Below are 21,302 nucleotides of genomic sequence, written 5' to 3'. Positions count from 1 at the left end.
AAATACTAAATATTGATGCTTAATTAGGAATCGATCGCAATTGTTTTATTATTTAAGACGAAAGCGAAGGTACTTAACAAATTGCTTACCTCTCTTTTGTATCATCTTTGTGCTCTGTATCATTCAACATATTCTTCCAGTTCCACTCCAGGTTTAGAGCCCAATGTAGTAATTCTTCACCTAAACCAAAATAAAATGGTTAAAAAAATCTGATCAAATACCAGTAATTGTCTCAATAAGTACCCTTAGTAAATTAACAAATTATTGCCCTGTAACTAATTATTTTTTTAAACATTAATACAAAGGATGCCTTATGTAGGGTAAAAAGGGTGTTGAATTTTATATCCTGATATAACGGATATATCACGTATTTTTCAAAATAAAATTTAAATTAAACTACCTTTAGTCCTCTCCTAAGATAGGAATATCACAAATTACTGTCATTATCATAAACACAGATGCAAAAGTTCAGCAATAACGCTAATCGATTTCTGGGACCCCGTGAAAGTGGTCTTAGTTAAATCACATGGATGATGAGTATCGTTCTTATTTAAATTTATTAATCTGATGGTACAAAAATTTTTATCACCTATAAATCAAAGAAATAAGACAACGTTTTGTATGACAGTGTAATTTTTTAATTACTGAATCCGCTAAGCGCTTTCGGTCTGTTAGACCATCTTCAGAGCTGCTTTGTCAAAGAGTACACAGAAAAACACAGCACATAGGAACGTAAAAAACGAACTAGTCATAGAGAAATGAATATTAAAAGAGTGTTCGAAAGGTAGCCTAAACTGATCATCAAGTTCTAAAACTTAATCTAACAAATTTAGCTCGGTTAGACCGCATCGAGGGCCAACTTCTGTCATCTTCGCATCATCTATCGTCGCGGCAGACGTCGCCATTGCTTATTCCTTTTTATTTTGGCGTCTATTGGGTATGTCCTTTTGTTTTTTTTCTCAACAAAAAATAGTTCAAAATGTAGCTTTGAAAGTGATTAAAGTGTAATTTCATCATAGAAGCTTTTTTGTTGTTTTATTGTGTGGTTTAGGAGATCCCTAGGATGGGGTAAGTGCAATTTTTTTTATCAAATAGTTTTCACCATGTTGTAGGTCACCTAAAATTGTTTACCATTTTAAATATTTTTGTTTTTATCTGCCCAAATAATGTTATCACCAGGAAAATTCATTTTAAATGCAAGGCACCTACTTGTTCTAATACATACTATTGGCCTATTGAGGATTCATACAAAAATAAAATTTTCTTTAAATTTCCTGAAAGTGACATTATTAGGAGGTCCGAATGGTTTAAAATACTTGGTTTAAGCCCAACCTCAACAAGGTGTTATTTATGTCAAGACCATTTTGATGATATTTTATTTACTATACTCTATTTCAGAAGTGTATAGAGCAATAAACTGGGGAATTCCGTTCTGTTTGGCTACATTTCGTGGTAGTTCATAGGCGCAGGTACTTATAATATTTATGAATTTAATGTTCACGGATTAAATGCCTTTATTTTGAAAGAGATTAAATACTAAATAAATACTTTTAATCCTTTTGTATAGGTACCTATCTTTTAACGCTTTGTAACATGCAAAAATGGGGTCAGGTAATATATACAGACTATAAATACTTTTAAATCATATTTTAAACGTTAGTAGTCACTGCTACGCTGTAGTGTAATCACAATATTATTATCCCAATATTTAAAAAATGGAGGTATTCAGTCCAACGAAAAGATGTACTAAAAATTCTCCACTATCGCTGAGTGAAAAAGTTATTATTTTAAATGTACATGATTGCATAAAACACGATTACCCTAGTTTTACTGTGCAAGAAATTGTTGAAAAATGTTCTCGAATGAGTGGAATTGGAAAGTCCACCATTTTCAAATTGTTGCGGGAAAGAAAAGTAGCAGGTCAAGTGGAATCTCCCAAGCAAAAGCCAGGACGACCTACAAAAGTCCTTGATGAAAATGCTAAATGTATAATTCGAAGAAAAGTTCACTCTTTTTATTTTAAAAAGGAAATACCCACCCTAGACAAAATTTTAATGGAGCTTGGCCGAGATGACAGTATTCCGTTGATAAGTAGAAAACTTTTATGGAAAACTTTAAAAAATATGGATTTTGCCTGGGAAAAGCATAACCGCAAAGCACTTTTACTGGAGAGCGACGAAATTGTTTGTTGGAGACGACAATACTTGAGAAGTATCAAGCAGTACCGCAGGGAGCAAAAGAAAGTTTTTTATCTTGATGAGACGTGGATTAACGAAGGTTATATAGTCCAAAAAATGTGGCAAGACAAAAATATAACCAGTGCTCGCCAAGCTTTCATAGAAGGCCTGTCTACGGGTATTAAAGTACCTTCGGGAAAAAAAAAGACTTATAATCACACATATTGGAAGCGAAGAGGGATTTTTAAAAGAAGGTCTGCTAACCTTTGAGTCGACTCGCACAGGAGATTACCATGAAGACATGAACTCAGACGTTTTCGAGGACTATTTTGGTGAAATGATAAAATTTCTTCCGGCTAATTCGGTGGTGGTTATGGATAACGCAAGCTATTATTCACGGCGAATAGAGAAGACGCCAACTTCAAGTTGGAGAAAGCAAGAAATTATCGATTGGCTGACTGCAAAAGGTATTGCGTTTGAAGCAAATTTGATAAAAAAAGAACTGCTGGCAATAGCAAACTTACACAAAACTCGTTTCATGAAATACGCCGTGGAAGATATAGCCGAAAAATATAATATAACTGTACTGCGCTTACCGCCATATCATTGCGAACTAAATCCTATAGAACTGATATGGGCGCAGGTAAAAGGATTTGTAGCAAGACAAAACACGACTTTTAAAATGAAAGATGTTAAGCTACTGTTTGATCAAGCCATTACGGAAGCGACACCAGAGAATTGGCGAAAAGCAGTCCAGCATGTAATTAAGCAAGAGGACAAAATGTGGGATCTTGACAACCTCATCGATCAGACAGTCGATCCTTTAATTATAATGTCAAGAGGTGATGACAGTTCGTCAGATGACGAAGAAGACTACAATCTATTATAATTTAAAATTGTTATACACTGTTCAAAAAGTGCCAGATCCAAAAGTGACATTTTCAACTGTTTTACTCTACATATTATGTTCAATAAATTTGTGAAAAAAATATATTATTCCATTTAAACAAAAGTAACTTTTTAAAATAAAATAGCATTTAAGTACATTAATTATAAGGTAAAAAACAAGTCCCAGTTGCACGCCTTTGGCGAACCGTTTTCAATGTTTATCAGTGGGTAACAATGGGCAAAACTCATAAATTGACCCAAAACCGGGTGGCACTACCTGCAATCAACGAAAAGAAAGAATTTTACATTGAAACTAATACCCAACTAAGGTAGTGGCATAAAATATTGGTGGATCACCAGGTACCACTTTTGCATACCTAATGAGGTTTTATTGCTCTACACACTTCTGAAATAGAGTATAGTACTATACATACTCATTTAAGAAAGTGTGCTTTTCCAATTGCTGGCCCAAGTATTATTCAAAATGCCCCAGTACTGGTTGAGGCACAAATACCTTGGGAAGATACATTGACTTTACTACCTGCTATCATAATCCAGCAATCTCAATATAATGTTCAGAATGAACATAATTATGCTAGACCACTTTTTACTAGGTCTGACGAAAGATATCATCAGTGCTTTGCTGCTAGGAAGTACCAAAAGCACAATAAGTGAAACAACTTCCATTCTACCAGGTCACTACTCAAAGAGGTACCTCACCTCGATAAGGTGGGAGTAAGATCCAGGGATTCTCCTTGAATATTTTGGAAAAAGGACCGATGACATCTAGAATTTAGGGTATACATCAGTGTTAACTAATTTTTAATATCATACTCTTCATAAAGAATATTTTAATTACAGGGTTAGTTTTTATATATTACCACTCCCCTAACATTTTTGGGTACCCTCTGTACAAAAAAGTAGGTAGTAAACGTAAAATTTCTAGGGCATATTTTTGAGAAATATAGTTCTTATGTCTATAAATAATTAATTTATAAATTGATAAATTGTAATTTTTGTATCATATCCTCAAAATGTAGAAAAAGCAAAATACATACCATGGACAGTGTTGTGCTAAAGCAGCACAAAAACAAATTGTATCAGGATCCCTTTTAAGACAATAAATTATAAACTTACTTTACAATTGACTTTAATTCTACCCCTACCCTTGTTAATTTGTTGATAACAGTGAAATTAACATTGTTAATATCAAGCATTTAATTCTCAAAATAGGACTTAATATATTATACTTAAATCTCTAAAATATTGTCTTACATAATTGACCCATTAAATCTTTTTTTGATAGCGTATTGGGCTGTAAAATCTCTTTCACATTCTCTAAAAATCAATGAAAAAGTGCATTATTAACAATTTATTTTTTTGAAGGGCTTTAATGCATTAACTTAATAGCTTAAAAGCAAATTTGATGAATTTAATGTCAAAAAACTCACGAATTCAATTAAAAAATGTAAAAAATAAACTTAAATTACATACATTATCACTCTTAGCCTCTTCAAAAATTAAATTAATACACTTGCACTATTTCTTAATTTTTTAGAGTTTGTGATCGAGATTCACAGCCTTTACGCTGTTAAAAATTGATTTAATGGGTCAATAATTTTAAATTTCGCACCATTCGTAAATTTAGAATACCACGCCTTTCATTTCTATGACGGATCGGTATTACAGTAGACTATTTTACCGACTGTAACAAATGTCAATTATTTTAGTTCGGTTAGACCGCAACCGTACGCTGCACTAAACTCGATGTTTAGGGTGTTCCCTAAATGGTGCCTACTTGTCACTATAGGATTGAACCCTCTCATACTTTTAATTACTCTATGGAACTAGTCCATATTTCGCTCTACAGTGTACAACGTGTTTTTCAACCGAGTAGTTCTCAGTATCAACCGAGTATCAACCGAAGAGCAATCGCAATCTAAACTATGTAAAGAATAAAATAGTGAATAGCATATACAGGGTGTCCCAAAATTACATCGCAATATTTTACCACCCGCATCTTTGTTTAAAAATAACACCAAAACTCCTTATAAATACAGGAATCTTGAAAAGTGAATCGTTTTCATGTTACAGGGTGTTTTATAATTTTTGTTGAAGATGGTTTTTTTGTTAATATTTTCGAAAATCCTGGTGTTTATTTTTCGAAAATTTATCGTATACTACTGTTATTATTACTAACTGATTTTATAACATTTTATGCTAAAATGTATACAGGGTCGATTAAAATTAGTGGTCAGCAAAGTTAAAAATGTCAAAACTTTTTTTCTACCTACTTTCTACTAATTTTGGTAATAAAATCGAAAAGAATCAATATTTTTAATTAAAAAAGGTGCTCTTGTCTTATTTCGATAGGAGTGCCCGTTTTTGAAATAATCAGACATAAATGTTTTGCAACCTACACCCATAAAGTATTTTTGATCACGTTTAATAAAATTAAAAGGTATGTTACAAATCATCAGGTATAAACATTACATAAGACTATTACAAAATACCTAATTTTAAGATCAAAAACTTTAATGTCATTGTTTAAAATTTTGTTTTAAAATTGTAAATAATATGTAAATATTTTATACAAATTTAAACAATTAACTTATTAGCTAAGAAAAAAAACTGAAAATACCAAACAAAACAAACAAACAAAAGAAAACATATTATAGCAAATGTTCGAAGTAGTTCAAAGTAGTCGCATTTTTGTTGGAGACATAATCTTGCCCTACGCCTTATTGCGCGAGTAGCCCTTAAAATAGAAAATGGATTTCCCCACGTTATCTCACCAACCGCCGAATTACTCCTCTGAATTAATTCTTCACAAGTATTAATTTCTACAGCATATACCAATTCGTTTAAATGACCCCATAAATAGTAATCTACTGAAGTTAGATCTGGAGATCGAGGAGGCCAATTTATGGGACCACTTCGACCAATTCAACTTCCAGCAAAATGGATATCCATCCACTGATGAATATTACGTCTAAAATGAGCAGGCGGTCCGTCGCGTCGTGCTGAAATATTAAATTCTGTCGTATGTTAAGAGGAACGTCTTCCAAAAGCTGCCCAAGATTATGTTCCAGCATAATTAAATAGTTTTTAAAGGTAAGACGGTTGGGTAACTCTATCGAGCCTATAAGTTGGTCCCCGTTTAATCTCGCCCACAAATTTATTGAAAACCTCCTCTGAACGTTGGTACACCGTATCGCTCTTGGATTATCATCTGCCCAAACATGCATATTAAGCGAACCATTTCTAGTGAAGGTAGCTTCGTCAGTCCATAAAATAAAAGGGACCAAGTTTGGGTTGCTAATTATCCATTTGCAAAATTGGACCTTCAGCGCAAAACCATCTCATACCAATTCTTGAACTTTCTGGTAATGATAGGGATGTAAGCCTTGGATTCTTACCAAATTACTACTATTATATTATTACCTACGTCGGCAGTATTTTTTTTAATAAATACTATTGAGCGGGGGATACGGTGACTCGTGACATTGTTCTGATGCTTGTTCCAGGATTTTCTTCGAAATAGTTTAAGACGTTTTCCAAGTGATGATTTGCTTGTGGTCTGCCTTGTTCACGAGCTCTTCGAAAATACAATATATTTCTGGTGCCAACAAAATGACATGCTACTTAACGTAAATTAATGTTGTTTTATGAGATTTAGTAGATAAAAAAGTCTTCATGCTGTTGATTATTCCATTAACAATGTTGCATTGGTGAAGGATCTGGGTGTTTATCTAGATCCAAAGCTTAGTTTTTCTTACCATTTTGACATTATGATCGGTAAGGCAAATAAACTCTTAGGCCTTTTGAGGAGATCATGCAAGGATTTTACAAATATTCCAGCACTGAAAACATTGTATCTATCTTTAGTTCGATCGAATCTTAAATTCGCAAATATAATCTGGTCCCTTTGTTACCAAAATAGCATATCTCGAATTGAAAACATCCAATCCAGATTTATAAAGTTTGTAAGATACAAACTATTCATATCTTATACTACACATGTCTTATATGTCTATTACTGCATTGTCACGAAGAAGAGAATTTTATAATGTCTGTTTTGCTTACATAGGAGGGATCTAACCAGATTTCCTGAGTGTTTGGCTCTTTTCTCAATCCGTATCCTATTTTATGCTACTAGAGGTTCTTCTAAGACTATCATGACCTTAGTTGGTCACGATAGTCTTGATTTCTTTTGCAGTACCTAATTTTAAAAAATTTAAGAAATGTGCACATGATATTATCTTAGTTTAGTTTTCTATTTCTAGATACTTAATAGTTAATATTATATATTATGTATACCTATTGTGTATTATCTTAGAATGTTTATGTAAACGTTGATAGCAATAAATATATTAGTATGTTAACAAAAACTTGACGATCTGGAATTCGTCTGAGGGGAAATCTTCGGCTACTCACGGGCAGCAGCTAATGAGCTGTCATTACACAAATCATACACAAAATGCATATCGCCCAACTCTTGATTCGTAAATCTATCCATAGTTTTAAAGAAATAATTTACACAAAGACCTATTTAACTTTACCAACGTAAATATAAAATAATTTAAATACCAATCAAAACGTCAAACAAAATTCAAGCAATAAACAAATTGTCAACAAGCACTGCCAGCTACTATTTTTTATTTTATACATAATAATTTTTTTTTTGAAACCGGAGGCTTCTAACGAAATAAGACTACCTTTTTTATGTAAAAATTTTGGCCTTTTTTAATTTTACTATCTAAATAATTAAAAAGTAACCTGAAAAAAAGTTATGACATTTTAATCTTTGCTGACCACTAATTTTAAACGACCATGTATACATTTTAGCATAAAATGTTATAAAATCAGTTACCAACAATAACAGTAGTATACGATAAAAATTTTGAAAAATAACGACCAGGTGTTTCGAATATATTATAACAAAAAACCATCTTTAATAGGAATTATAAAACACCCTGTAACATAAAAACGATTCACTTTTTAAGATTCCTGTATATGAAGTTTTTGTCTTATTTTTAAACAAAGATGCGGCTGGTAAAAAATTGCGATGTAATTTCGGGACATCCTGTATAGAATAAATCAACTTAAGTAATCGTGGTCTATGTGAACATTTATAGATTGAATAATGATCATTCGAATTTCTAATATAGAATCCCTTAGGATCTCCCTATAGGATGCTCTGGTACCTGTAACAGTAGACACGACATCAGGTCGAAACTTTTCTATCCGTATTATAGTAGTTTGTGCTAATAATATAATCGAAATCTTTGCTGTGCGTGGTTCGTCGCCTTGACTCATTAGTCCTAATCTGAGGTATGGTTTAAACTCTGTGACTTTTCCAAAAAAAAAATTAATCTTAGGTAGGGTGAAAGGTAACATAACCTGACTAAGCCCCCCTCTTGATCCGGCCTTAGGACCGGCAACATCATCCACTAGCTACAGAATTCACCAGCCGATGTGCCAAACAATATTAGTAGAACGTGCGGGACGGAGGATGTAAATCAATGGTGTAGCGCGTAACTCGGTTCAAACCAATTTATTTCCAACCCGTGTGAGTCATACCTACCATCCAACCACAAAAAAAATTACTAAGTCCAGACAAGCAAATTTTGTTTTAAAAGATTCAGAGATTTGGTGGCCGCCAGCTTTTAGACAGTGGAGAAGGTAGTTGGAGAAATTTTAATAAGAGCGCCACTTGATTTAAATATTTTACACCAAACCCTGATATATTATGATGGTAATATAAGCCCCCCTTAATCAAGAAAATGATGACCTATATTTATGCTTGTACCTAGATCCTAAACGCTGAAAATAATTTGGGAAAAACTCAAATAACAATCCATAGGTCCACCAGATTGATATAATCATCCAAGAATTTACATAGTCACTTCCATTTATATAAAAAAAATTAAATTCCACTGAGATATTTAAATTTAGATAATTATTCAAAATGTATTACTGTAGTAATTTTAAGTAAATAAAAAAATTGATAAAAGAATTAAGAGTTACTTGAGGTATGCTTAAGGCGAGGAATTAGCAAGAAAAAAAAAACAAATCCGCACTGAACTACTGTTCAAGGGGAAAATCGAAAACGTGATCACGTGTTGTTTACAAGAAGTATATGTTTGGAGCCTAATTCACAATACCTTACTGACCCTAAAATACCATTTACAAACTCTAGTCAAGTCACATTAATCTAAATAAAACGTTTAAATAGTAAGGTTCGAATTTAAAAGCCTATTAATGGTATGTTGGTGCAATACAACCCGTTAACCAACAACCAGCATTATGACTAAATAGGTTATTTGTAGCAAATAGCCGATCCCTTACAAGGTGATCCAGGCTCAATGACAAAATCAATTATGTCGATGCTCGACTCAAATGAAAACCCTCAGGTTAATATTAATAGACTTAGCAAGAACCCCTTAACGTTTTTGTTTTACATAAAAGAAAATAAACCTATAAAATTCAAATTAATAAATCAACCCCCAACCCTAAATCAAATCGTTCAATCAGAGAAAAATAAAATAAAATGTGCAAAAACTTGCGTGTCCTCTAATCTCTTGTGTATATTGGCTAAGGTAGCTTAACTCGACAGCTCTGGAACCAGTCAGCTAGAACCAGGGTAACGACCACATGGGCAAGTCGATTTCAGGCAAGTTCCAATCCAAAATCGCAGAGCCACAGTACAATGCTCAGTCCAGGCTGTGTTGAGGCTCACTTCAGCCGGTCTCCAACAGTGTTGGGGTGACCAGAAGAAACCAGAGAATAGGAAGAGACCAGAGAATAGGGGAGAGAATGAGAAAAAGGAGAGGCCTCTAAGGTGGTGAGCGAGGCCTAGAGTCTCGTTTTGTGGTTAGAAAATTTCAAAATCCCATAAATGGTATGGGAGCAGCCGACCAAATCCAAAAATATCAGGTCAATCCGAAATCCTCTCGGCTACAACTTCCCACTAGACGTTCATCAAATTAAACCCCAAAACTTGGGAGGAATATTTTTCCATTCAACCGAATTACCGGCAAGATGAACTTAAATTTTTCCTAAAACCACAAAATGTCGACTGTTCTTTCTGATAACGGGATGGATACAGGCTGGACAAGGAACTGTCAACTGACCAGACAGTGACAGGCGACACTGGCAGTGAACTTGTCACTCTCTCTCTTCGACACGATCTGACCCTGCCTCTTGGTGCAAACTACGCGGAGCCTCACTCTATCAAAATATAAATTCCGCAATACCACAGCAAAATGATACTGCTCGGATACTAAAACATGGAAAACTAACAAAATTTTCCCAACGGGGCTACGAAATTCTAATTTTCCTCTTACGTCGCTCTGCCTGATTTATGACGCTCCGTCATCCGCCAAATGGAAACCAAACTTTAATGGGAAACAGCAACGCTGCCAAACCTCCACAACAACAAGTGTGTCAATAGTCATTACTGTCAATCGGCTAGTAGGGTTAGAAACCAGATGTCAAGGCACGTTTATTTACTAAAACTTAACTTGAAGAATTGAAGGGAAATATAGCAAGCAAAACTGAGGAGGCCAATTTCAAATCAATTAGGATACCTTGCCCAACATGAGAATTGCCCGCTATAGAAGAAAGTATTTGTAAGTTTTCCTACACTAACGGATCACCATCTAAAAGGTCTTATTTACTCCACTCATAGCGCAAACTGTGGCACAACAGCACCCTCTAGAAGTCCCCCCATACCCCAGACCTATACCGGCCTCATAGAAACTCTTGACAAACAAATCAAAGGTCAGAAAGTTCCCAACACCAGGTACATGAATAGGGACTAAGGAAACATAATACGACTAACTCCACAGAGGTGTGCTGACAGGATAGGGTAGGTAAATACATTCCTAAAAATAATGAAACCCCAACAGCCTAAAAAAAATAAATTGCATTACTATCAAACCCCAAATTCCATTTATAAAACTGTAAATCACACAACCCTTTCAAGCCGATACCAAAACTCATAAACTTTTGCCCGAATTTATATGAAATCCCATGTTTCATGCTTAGGGCAAAATCTGCATGTAACAATGGCTACTGGGTAGAAGAAATGAATGGAACCAACACATCAACCAGATGGATGACACAAGAATCGTAAAAATAGGACGCGATAAATTACTCGTGGGTCGCAGAAGTATAGGCAAGCCTAGAAAAAGATGGAGCGACAACTAAATACCGGAATAGGTAGGGTGAGTAATGACGAAATAAGGACAGGCGGTTTCACCTAAAACAGAAAAGGAAGAAGAACAATATTACCGAAACACACATCGAGTAGTAGTAAATAAAGTAAAATAATGTAACGATATTGACCGCCGCAAAGAGCTGATCTCGGTTATTCCGAAAGATGGCGTGGCATTACTGTGGCGTAAGCGGAGGGCACACAGTACCACAGTAATCAGTATCTCTGGAGACATGTGGAAGGAATCTTTTGGAACAATAGGCTAGCTAGAATATTAGTAGGCCGCTAGGAGTCCAGTTTAAACCGGAATATTGGCGTGACTTTTAAATCGAAATAAATAGTACTAAATAAAAATAGTGTAAATAAATGTTTCTAGTAGTGTTAGGTAATTATGTTTAGGGTGGACGTGTAAAATAAATAAATTGACTATTTTTGTGTATCGAGCATTTTAATTCACCCCAAAATGGAAAGGAACCACCCTACATTAATATTAAGACCCGTGAGGTTTGAATTAGAGGTCAGTCAACCGGACATTGGTAAAAAAGGAATAATAGTGAACTGAAAATAAATCAGACTATTAGCCTAAATCCACATTGGTACGTTATTACGGTTACGTGAGGCTGTCAAGCATATCCGTGACTTTTATCCCATCCACTAGAGATAAGCGTTTCCGTAAAATGACGTTATATTTTTACTAGAATTTTTGGTGTTTACAGTTTTGACCTCCCACAATTGCTTCAACCTATTTTTATTCCTTGGTTGTGAAGGAGTTCTCGGATCCCATAGAGGTTTTCTGACATAAATGAATGAAACCATTTATGTCAGAAAACCATGAATATTATCCTCATTGGTACAAAGCTTGAAGGTAAAACCCTGGTTCTCCTCCATATATACTTGGAAATTTTGGTGTTCCAAATAAATTGGGCACTGACTGTTAATTAAAGAGCCGCAATAGTCACATTTAAAATATGTGGAACCCGGTGTTGAACCCAAATTCGACATTTTAAATAGAATGGTACAAAATAACAAACTAGTAAAAAAAAATTGGTAAAAACTCAAAAATAAAAATAAATAGTACAACGGACCAAAAAACAGAAAGTTCAAATTAACCAACTTCTATCCGTTTTTTCCTTTACGTAGGTACGTAAAACCTTTCGGGTCTCTTATTGGCTGATAGCAATCACGTGGTCCCAATGGATCCGTATTTACGTATCAACGTGGATTCAGGCTTAGTGTGTAAAAATGGTGAAGCTAGTGAATGACAAATTTCTGAGTTTAAGTACTTTAATAAAAACTACATATTTGGGGTAAATTAACTTAATAAATTAATTGTACTCACCATACTTATTTAATTGGATAGATCTGACATCCGTTTTAGTAAATTTCTCTTCAATCAGAACAAAACATCTTAAAGCCTCGTCTGCCACATGATAATCTTCATGTTCTAAAAGGGGACTTAGAACCTTAACACAATCTAGTAGTTGTACATCGGTCTGTTCCATTTTTGTGCACAGATGAGAGATGATAGCCATGACAGAAATTAAGGTATCCTTTTGCACTAGGTTCCCTTGGTCTCTCATAAATAATAAGATAAAACTCAGTCCTCCCGCGTTTAAGACTACCTCTGCATCTTTTATACAAATTAATTCTAAAAATTTAACGCATTGCCCTGCAAGATTTTTACTGGTCGTACCGACGAGTTCTTCGTTAACCAAACGGTTGCAGATAGCTTTGATTGCTCCATTAATTGTCATTATTTCTTTGATACATTCGTCCGATAAGTTCACATAGTAAGATATTGCACTGGCTACTACTTCAAGAATATGTTCAGATGTCTGTTTATCCAGAAATATCCTACACAAAGCTGGTATACATATTCCCGGAGGGTAACTTTCGAAACATTGTTCCTTGTTAACGGTTAGTAGAGAAATGCAGAGTTTCTCTATTGCAATCAACTGTTTACTGCTGATCCCGCTATTCATCCTTTCTAGAAAAGTTTCCAAATCTGGATCCGCCATATCTTAAAGAAAAGAGAAGTTTCATAAAAATTAACCGTTTAAAAAACTTAAAAACATGCAAGATAAACTTTGATACGAGGTTTGTTACAATAGAAATAATATACACAAATACTCATTTATGGCAGAGGATGTTCTTTGTGATAACAAATGCATAAAATGTAAACATACATGCCCAAAGAAATATTATGATTGCTATTCATACTTTAATAAGATATATAAATGTGTAAATATTACTCATTCTCAAAACAAATGCGTGCAAAAAATGTTATCTAAAATAAAAAGAAACACATATGTAATTAAATGTCAATAAGAACCGTTCAAAACAGTGTCCTATGTAGCTGTTTTACCGAATAAGCCCATAGAGAAAAATAATAATAAGACTAACTTGCCCACAGTTATTAAAGATGAAAATTGTTGGATCGCGACACACGACCATTTATAAATTAATAATATAGGGCAATTAATAGTATAGGGAGATAATGAAAGGGATACTCTTATATATGCTGAAAGTTCAGGAAGACTTTTTAATAAGATGACACATTGTCGGAGAGTATATACAGGTTGGGGAATCGAAGATTACGCATTGTTCAAAATAATAGCAACACTACTTTCTTTCGTAGATCGGTATGGCTGGTATAGGACCGGCTGCCTCTGCTGAATAACAATATTAATATCCGCATGCCTCTGCACAGCTGCGTGACCGCTTGCTGCACTGTTGGATTTTAAATCGCTAATATTTTAATCTTATTGTGGTTTTGGTGTTAATGCCCAAGCTTTGGTTAAATCGTTTTTAAGTAAAAGGACGCAAAGAGTAACGCTTGATAGTACATTTTCCAAACTTATGTCTATTTTTGCTGGTGTTCCTCAGGGAAGTGTCTTGGGCCCTCTTCTTTTTACCATTTATACGTCTAATTTTATAGCATCCTTAAAGTTTTGTAAATATCATTTTTACGCCGATGACACACAATTAATATACTCGTTTAAGCCGGAGGATGCTGTAGAGGCAAATTTTAGACTAAACATAGATCTTAAAACTCTTAACGCACTATCGGAAGATCCTTTATTAAAATTAAATCCATAAAAGTCAGTGGCTTTGCTTTTCTGCAGTGAAAGACTTCGAGAAATAATTTATAATAAATTAAGACTCACTATTGGGCAGTATAATATCTCTTTTAGAAACTCTTCAAAGAATCTAGGTTTAATAATTGATAATAAACTTAAATTTGATGAACATATAACTTCATGTATTAAAAAATCTTAATCAGCCCTGAAATCCCTTTTTCCCCACCGACATTCTTTAGAAAGGAAAACAAAAATAGAATTGTGTGAAGCACTTGTGTTGTCACATTTTAATTTTGCTGATAGCGTTTATGGGCCCTATTTGGACACAACTCAGGCTGAAAGAGTGCAGAAAGTACAAAACTCTTGTATACGATTTATATGCGGCATTAAACGAAGGCAGCGTGTATCACATAAGCTCAGGGAACTTAATTGGCTTTCTATGTACAATAGAAGAATATTGCACTCGGCTTGCTTTTTTTATAACATTGTTAAATATAAATGTCCTATTTATCTTAATAAGAAAGTAGTATACCGTACGGATATCCATAATCTTAATATACGAAGAAAACATATTTTTACAATCCCAAGACACAATAAAGAGTCTTTCAAAAAGGGATTTTCATATAACATAGCCTCCACCCTTAATAAATTCAAAATTAATACATTTAATTTTTCTGTTGTGTATTTAAAAAATAAAATCAGGCAGCAACTCCTTTAGCAATTTTCGATTTTTATCATTGAGTTTAGCAGATCTAGGGTAGATGTAGATAATAATATTATTATTCGTCCACATTGTTAGTTTGGTTTAATGTAAGTCTTTTTGCCTACTTTATATATAATTGGGTTACTGGCAAGAATTGAGGAATTATTGTGAAGGTTATTTGAGTGCTATAATGAAAAGTGTATAGCAATGCATGGGCTTTAACAGCCCCTTCTTTGGGAGGGATGCTAAATAAAAAGCCTTTTGTTCCAGTATTTTATGTATGTAAATATTATAAACTATGTAAATGTTATGGAACAATAAAATGATTTATTATTATTATTATTATTATTTGTTCTCTACTAATAAGTAACGAAATATTAAATGGTTTTATGGAGGCCATTCGGCAGTACGATGTAGGGATTTTCAATTACATTTGAAAATAGACCAAATCAACTGAAAAGATAATGAGAAATAATTTTTCTTTCCGAAATATTCTATTTTCAGAAGAATCTTCTTTTCCATTGCATCGGAAACACAATTCTTTCTTTGTTAGATATTTGTCTCAGAAAAATTAGCGTAGAAGTATTTAATTCCATACTCAGTATCCTCAAAAAATAAATGTTTGGTATTTTGGGCGACCATATATAGGGCCATTTTTTATTGATGGAACTTTAAATGCCCAAAAACACTTTATCCCCAAATGACTTATTTTTAGGGTAAATTTTTGAAATTGCTATTGAATCCATCCTTACAAAAATCTTGGAGGAAGATCTGTCATGTAAGTCCGACTAAAAATGTCACCAATTATCGAGTTTGCTCCAAACACTTTTCTGGTTCCGATTTTAACAACCTCGATACTCCTGTGAGTCCTGTGTGACTTGGATGGGATGCTGGAGTAGAAACACAACACCTATTTGTTCAGTTTAAAGAAAATGATGACACATCCAGATTGACATATCCTTCTCAAAAACTGGTTTCTCTAATCGACCTAATCCACCTTAAGTTATACACATTTATGGAAAAACCATGGTCATTTAGTCAATTTCGATAAAAAGTTTTGGTTGGTTTATGAACATTTTTTAAGGACTTTTATTTTTGTGACCAGCATGACAATGAACAATTTGTAAAAAAAATTGTTTAAGGTAACACTAGCTTAATAATTTAAAAATATTTAAAGGATAGGAATCAAAAGCCAACTTCAAAACCACAATGACAATTTTTAAGTGTTGGTCATTATAAAAACAGAAAAAGTTTTGACAATCTAAAATGCCTTAAAAGAAACAAAAATCTTGAATATACTCATTTAATACTCATGATACACTATCAGAATTAGGTTGTTTTTTAACTTTTTATCTAATGATACTAAGATATTAGTACATAATATGCTAAAATGTAAAATTATAGACTAATAAAACCCTTTAAAGTATTATTTATAACCTTAAATGTAGTCATAACTACTGTGATAATCAATACTTACTAATAATAAAGACTTATGTATTTTGGATCATTGGGATGAAATACTTATTAGGATAATTAATTTTAACCTGATTTGAATATAATATTGTATGCACAATATACTGCCTTAATCTGTTTTATTATGTTTCGTGTTCCATACTTGACACAACTCGACTGACTTGTGAGATCTTAATCCAATTGTGACTAACCAAAAATCAAAAGTCTAGTACTAGTATTTGCTTATACTAAAAAAATGAAAAAGAAAAAAACATGCATATTAACTTGTACATATTTATTTGTGTTATATCTAATCATTATTAATTAACATATTCACAATGAGAGCCAGATTTATTTCAAGAGATAGATTCAGTTTCTGTTGTTATAAGAGTTTATATTTTGTTTTCCATAATATGTGGATATATATTATTTTGTTACAATTGTATAGGTGGTTAAAATATATATATTTAATTTTTTATTTAGTTATGTTTATTACATGTTTCTTATAATGTTTTATATACTTATAAAAACAAAAAAAAGTAGGTAATTTTTTCTAAAAATCCAGAAATTATTAGGATTTTCAGTTAAAATATGCTTTATATCTGCAACAATTCTATTTTTTACATAAAAAGTCTTATTAATACCACTCTTACAGTATTTAATTTAGAATATTTTGTAAATATTTTTATGTGTTATAAATCCTTTGTTAAATTTATTTTAATTCATCTTAAAAGAGTTCATCAGTAGTTCGTAGTAGTCCAAGCAGTTAACACGTATGATAGGCGATCCATAGTTTTTCGCGTGTTTCAAAGGGTTAAAGTACAGTTTTTGATTAATAATTTATATCAAAAGAAGTCTTTTAAAATTTTGCATCTTTCAAGCTAAGTATTGACTTATTTTAGACTCACGGTTGCCATAAATCAGTAAAATTCAATTTTTATCTCTCTAATTTGTGTAATAAGTATAACATAAATATAGTGCACGTACGTGATAATTACAGTGTTTACATTAACGGGTTTTCTATTGTAAACAGTATTTTAAGCAGTATTAATTTAATATTTAATTCATATACGGGGTGATTTTGAAATTGTGATTAACTAATGAAATAATGGCTGGAGGAAGTACTACGGATGACGGTGATCCAGAAAGTAATTGTGCTAAATGTAATTTAGTATTTGATGACATTAAGTCGATAATACAATGTACCAGGTGTGCTAAGTATTTTCATGGAAAGTGTGTTAATGTTGACATGCGCGGTTTTCATTTGAGAAAATCGACATGGAAATGTGAATCGTGTGATCCCTCTGCATCTAGTGATGGTGCATACAAAACAGAGCGCGCTAGGAAAAGAAGCCGCACAGATGATATTGTTATTGATTTAGATAATGTAGGAGATATTATGGCCACCTTGCAGCTCTTAGTCAGTAAAACTAATGAGTTAAATCAAAAAGTCGATCTCCTGTTAAACGAAAACCAGAATTTAAAACGTGAAATTGCCAGCCTGAAGGAATGTAAGCCGTCAACAGCCCCATCAAGTGTGAACTCCAAGTTGTCATATGCTGCAGCAATAGGCACCAAAAATGATAGCAAAGTTTTGGTTGTAAAGCAAAAGTGTCCGGAGAAAGATGTAAAGCAAGTGAAGGAGGATTTGAGAAAGAAAGTCAATCCTACTGTTATTGGAGCCATTTTATCTCTAGGAAAAGCAACCAAAAGTGGCGGCGTTATCATTAAGTGTGGCAATGAGAAGGAGCTAACTTCGATACAGTCGCAGATCCAGAACAACATGGGTGACAACTACAGTGTTGAGGTACCAAAACTTTTAGAGCACAGGATTAAGGTGGTGGGCATTAATGAGTCTGAGTACAACCTATCAGATAATGAAATTTTGGCCAAAATAAAGAGTCAAAATAATGTTCCAGAATCTCCAAACCGGAAAATTCAAATTGTGAGAAAAACTAAAATCGTAAACAAAAAGTTCAATATGATCTTGGAAGTTGATGCTACCACGTATGCAGTGTTTATTGAAAAGGAGAAGATGAACATTGGTTGGAACCGTTGTCCTGTCTTCAACGAATATGGTATCCGAAGGTGTTTCAAGTGCTGTCGGTATGGTCATTTACTGAAAGAGTGTAAAGAAAATAAAGTGTGTGCAAAGTGTAGAGGATCCCATGATGTTAAAGAATGTAATGTAAGTAGCGTTAAGTGTATCAATTGTGTAGTATCTAATGAAAAGTATGGTCTTAGGCTAAACGTCAATCACGTTTCTTGGGATGTAACTAGTTGTGATTCCTATAAGCGAATTGAAGAGTTACAAAGGAATAAATATATTAAATAGCAATTAGACCTAAATATTGCACTTAACACCAACATTGTTTATTTTAATTGCCAAGGTTATCTAAACAACAAAGATAACATTATTTTACTAGGAAATGACTGGAGGCCTAAGATCTTGCTTTTGAGTGAGACTCACGTAACCCCGGTTATTGAGCCATGTGAGTTGATTGTTGATGGGTACAGTTTGGAGCAATGCACTAGTAACAACAGTAGAACAGGTGGGGTCTGTATTGTCTATTGATGATTATGTCTGGTTGTTGTCTTTTGAGCTATCTATGGGTGGAGGTAAATATTTGTGCTCTGTTTTGTACCATTCGCCTCAGAAAGAAGATGCCAAATTTATAGAGTTTTTTGGGGGATATTTAGAGCAAGTTAGTGGATTTAATGGCACCAACATTATCCTTGGGGATTTTAATTTTGATTTATTAAAAAACAATTTTTATAGTAACAAATTATTAAGTATCATTTATACCAATGGGTTTAGTCAAATAATTAAGACTCCAACTAGAATAGTCCAAAGAAGTCCAAAGATTATTTAATTTCAAATGACAAATCTCTCTCGCATAAAGTCCATCAAACTCCTAAAATTAGTGACCATTCTATTATATCAATTTCTATGGATCAATCGAAGGAACAGTCAATGGATGTAGTAAGTTATTTATAAAGGTTATTTATAAGTTATTTATAAGGTCTTTTAAGACCTACAAATGCCATAAACTTCAGGAAGAACTGCTTACATGCAATTGGAATAGAAATAGTTCAGATGTTGACTTACTAGCTAATACTTTTGTCAGAGATATTAGAACAATTCTTGACAGTATGTGCTCAAGGATTAAAATTGTCCAAAAACAGAAATATGCCGATAAAAAATGGATAACTCAAGATATAAGGGAGCAAATGCAGGAAAGGGATCGATTATATAAAACGGCTGCCATAGAAAACAACGACAACGTTTGGAATGAATATAAAGCTATAAGAAATAACATAGTAAGCAAGATAAGAGTAGAAAAGGATAGATTTTTTGCGAATACCATAGATCTAAATAAAAATAATCAAAAAGAACTCTGGAAAAATCTGAAGACGCTTTTGCCAGGAAAAAACCAAAACATGCCTAATGAAATAAAGTTTGAAAATGAAATCATTACACAGGAGGATGATATTGCACATAGATTTAATAATTATTTCGTGAATAGTATTGATCTTATTCTTGCAGATATTCCACCAGCAGCAAATGGCCAAATATATTTCATTGAACCACCTTCAGTCCAGAAAAGCTTGACACAATTTAATAAAGTTTCGATGACTAAAATGAAGGAAATACTTAAAAATCTAAAAAACGTTGGTGGTGGGGAGAGTGGCATCTCTAAGCAGGTTCTTTGCGATGTTGCTTATGTTGTGGGTGATCGTCTTTTGGATATTATCAATACATCCTTAAGTACAGGGGTTTTTCCGCAAGCCTGGAAACTTTCTACTGTTGTTCCTGTTCCAAAAGTGCAAAACACTAAATTGTGTAATGAATTTCGGCCAATTAACACCGTACCTATTTATGAGAAGCTCCTTGAAGTATGTGTTAAGGAACAGCTACTCGAACATTGTAATATAAATAAAATAGTTGTGCCTAACCAATCGGGGTTCCGTGAGAATCATTCATGTGAGTCTGTCATTATTAATATAGTTGATAATTTTCTCAGGGCCCTTGACTCTGATAATCTAGTACTTGCTGTGTTTTTGGATTTTAAGAGAGCGTTTGAAACCGTGAGTAGAGAAATGTTAATTAGGAAATTAGACCGGTTAGGCCTTAAACATAATATATTGAAGTGGTTTCAATCTTATCTAAGTGGTAGAGTTCAGCGAGTCATGTACAAAAATAGTTCATCTAAAAGTGTTAATGTGAAGCATGGTGTGCCGCAGGGAACGGTCTTGGGCCCCTTACTATTTTTATTGTATGTCAACGATATGGTGGAGGTAGTGCGGGGGTGTAATGTGGTGTTGTTTGCGGACGATACAATGTTATATGTGGTGAGTAAAGATATTCATCAACTACAACAGGTCATGAACGTTGAACTCAATAACTTATTCATCTGGCTCTGTAGAAATAAACTAAGTTTAAATGCAAGTAAATCCAAGTTTTGTATATTTGGCAAGAGATCTAGATTAAGTTCTATAGACATGGGCAATGTACAGATTTCTGTGAATGGGGAAAGTATTTTGTACGACAAAGAAATTAAATATTTGGGAACAATTTTGGATGCCAATCTGAATTTCCATGCTCATGCAGATTATGTAATGAGAAAATTTTCAAAAAAAGTTGGATTTATCACAAGAATTGGAAAAAATTTGTCAATGTACATCAAATTAAAACTTTACAACGCCATTGCTCTTCCTCATTTACAGTTCTGTTCAACATTATTGTTTAACTTGCCACAGTATAGAATTGACCAACTGGA

General features: G+C 33.4%; 1 protein-coding gene across 2 annotated transcripts in view; it reads right to left on the bottom strand.

Moving 5' to 3' along the window:
- Positions 1–21,302, bottom strand: part of LOC126736813 (uncharacterized) — a 74,712-nt gene that overhangs the window by 16,919 nt on the left and 36,491 nt on the right. For both annotated transcript variants that reach the window (XM_050441364.1, XM_050441365.1), the window contains exons 2-3: positions 12,626–13,306; positions 90–180 (exon numbers count right to left, since the gene is read on the bottom strand). In XM_050441364.1, coding sequence (XP_050297321.1) covers positions 90–180; positions 12,626–13,304 — 770 coding nt within the window. In that variant the 5' untranslated portion in view covers positions 13,305–13,306. The remainder of the gene's footprint in view (positions 1–89; positions 181–12,625; positions 13,307–21,302) is intronic.

The sequence above is a fragment of the Anthonomus grandis genome, chromosome 5 (assembly GCF_022605725.1).
Source record: "Anthonomus grandis grandis chromosome 5, icAntGran1.3, whole genome shotgun sequence".
Taxonomy (NCBI): domain Eukaryota; kingdom Metazoa; phylum Arthropoda; class Insecta; order Coleoptera; family Curculionidae; genus Anthonomus; species Anthonomus grandis.
This window is presented reverse-complemented; position numbering and strand designations above follow the sequence as displayed.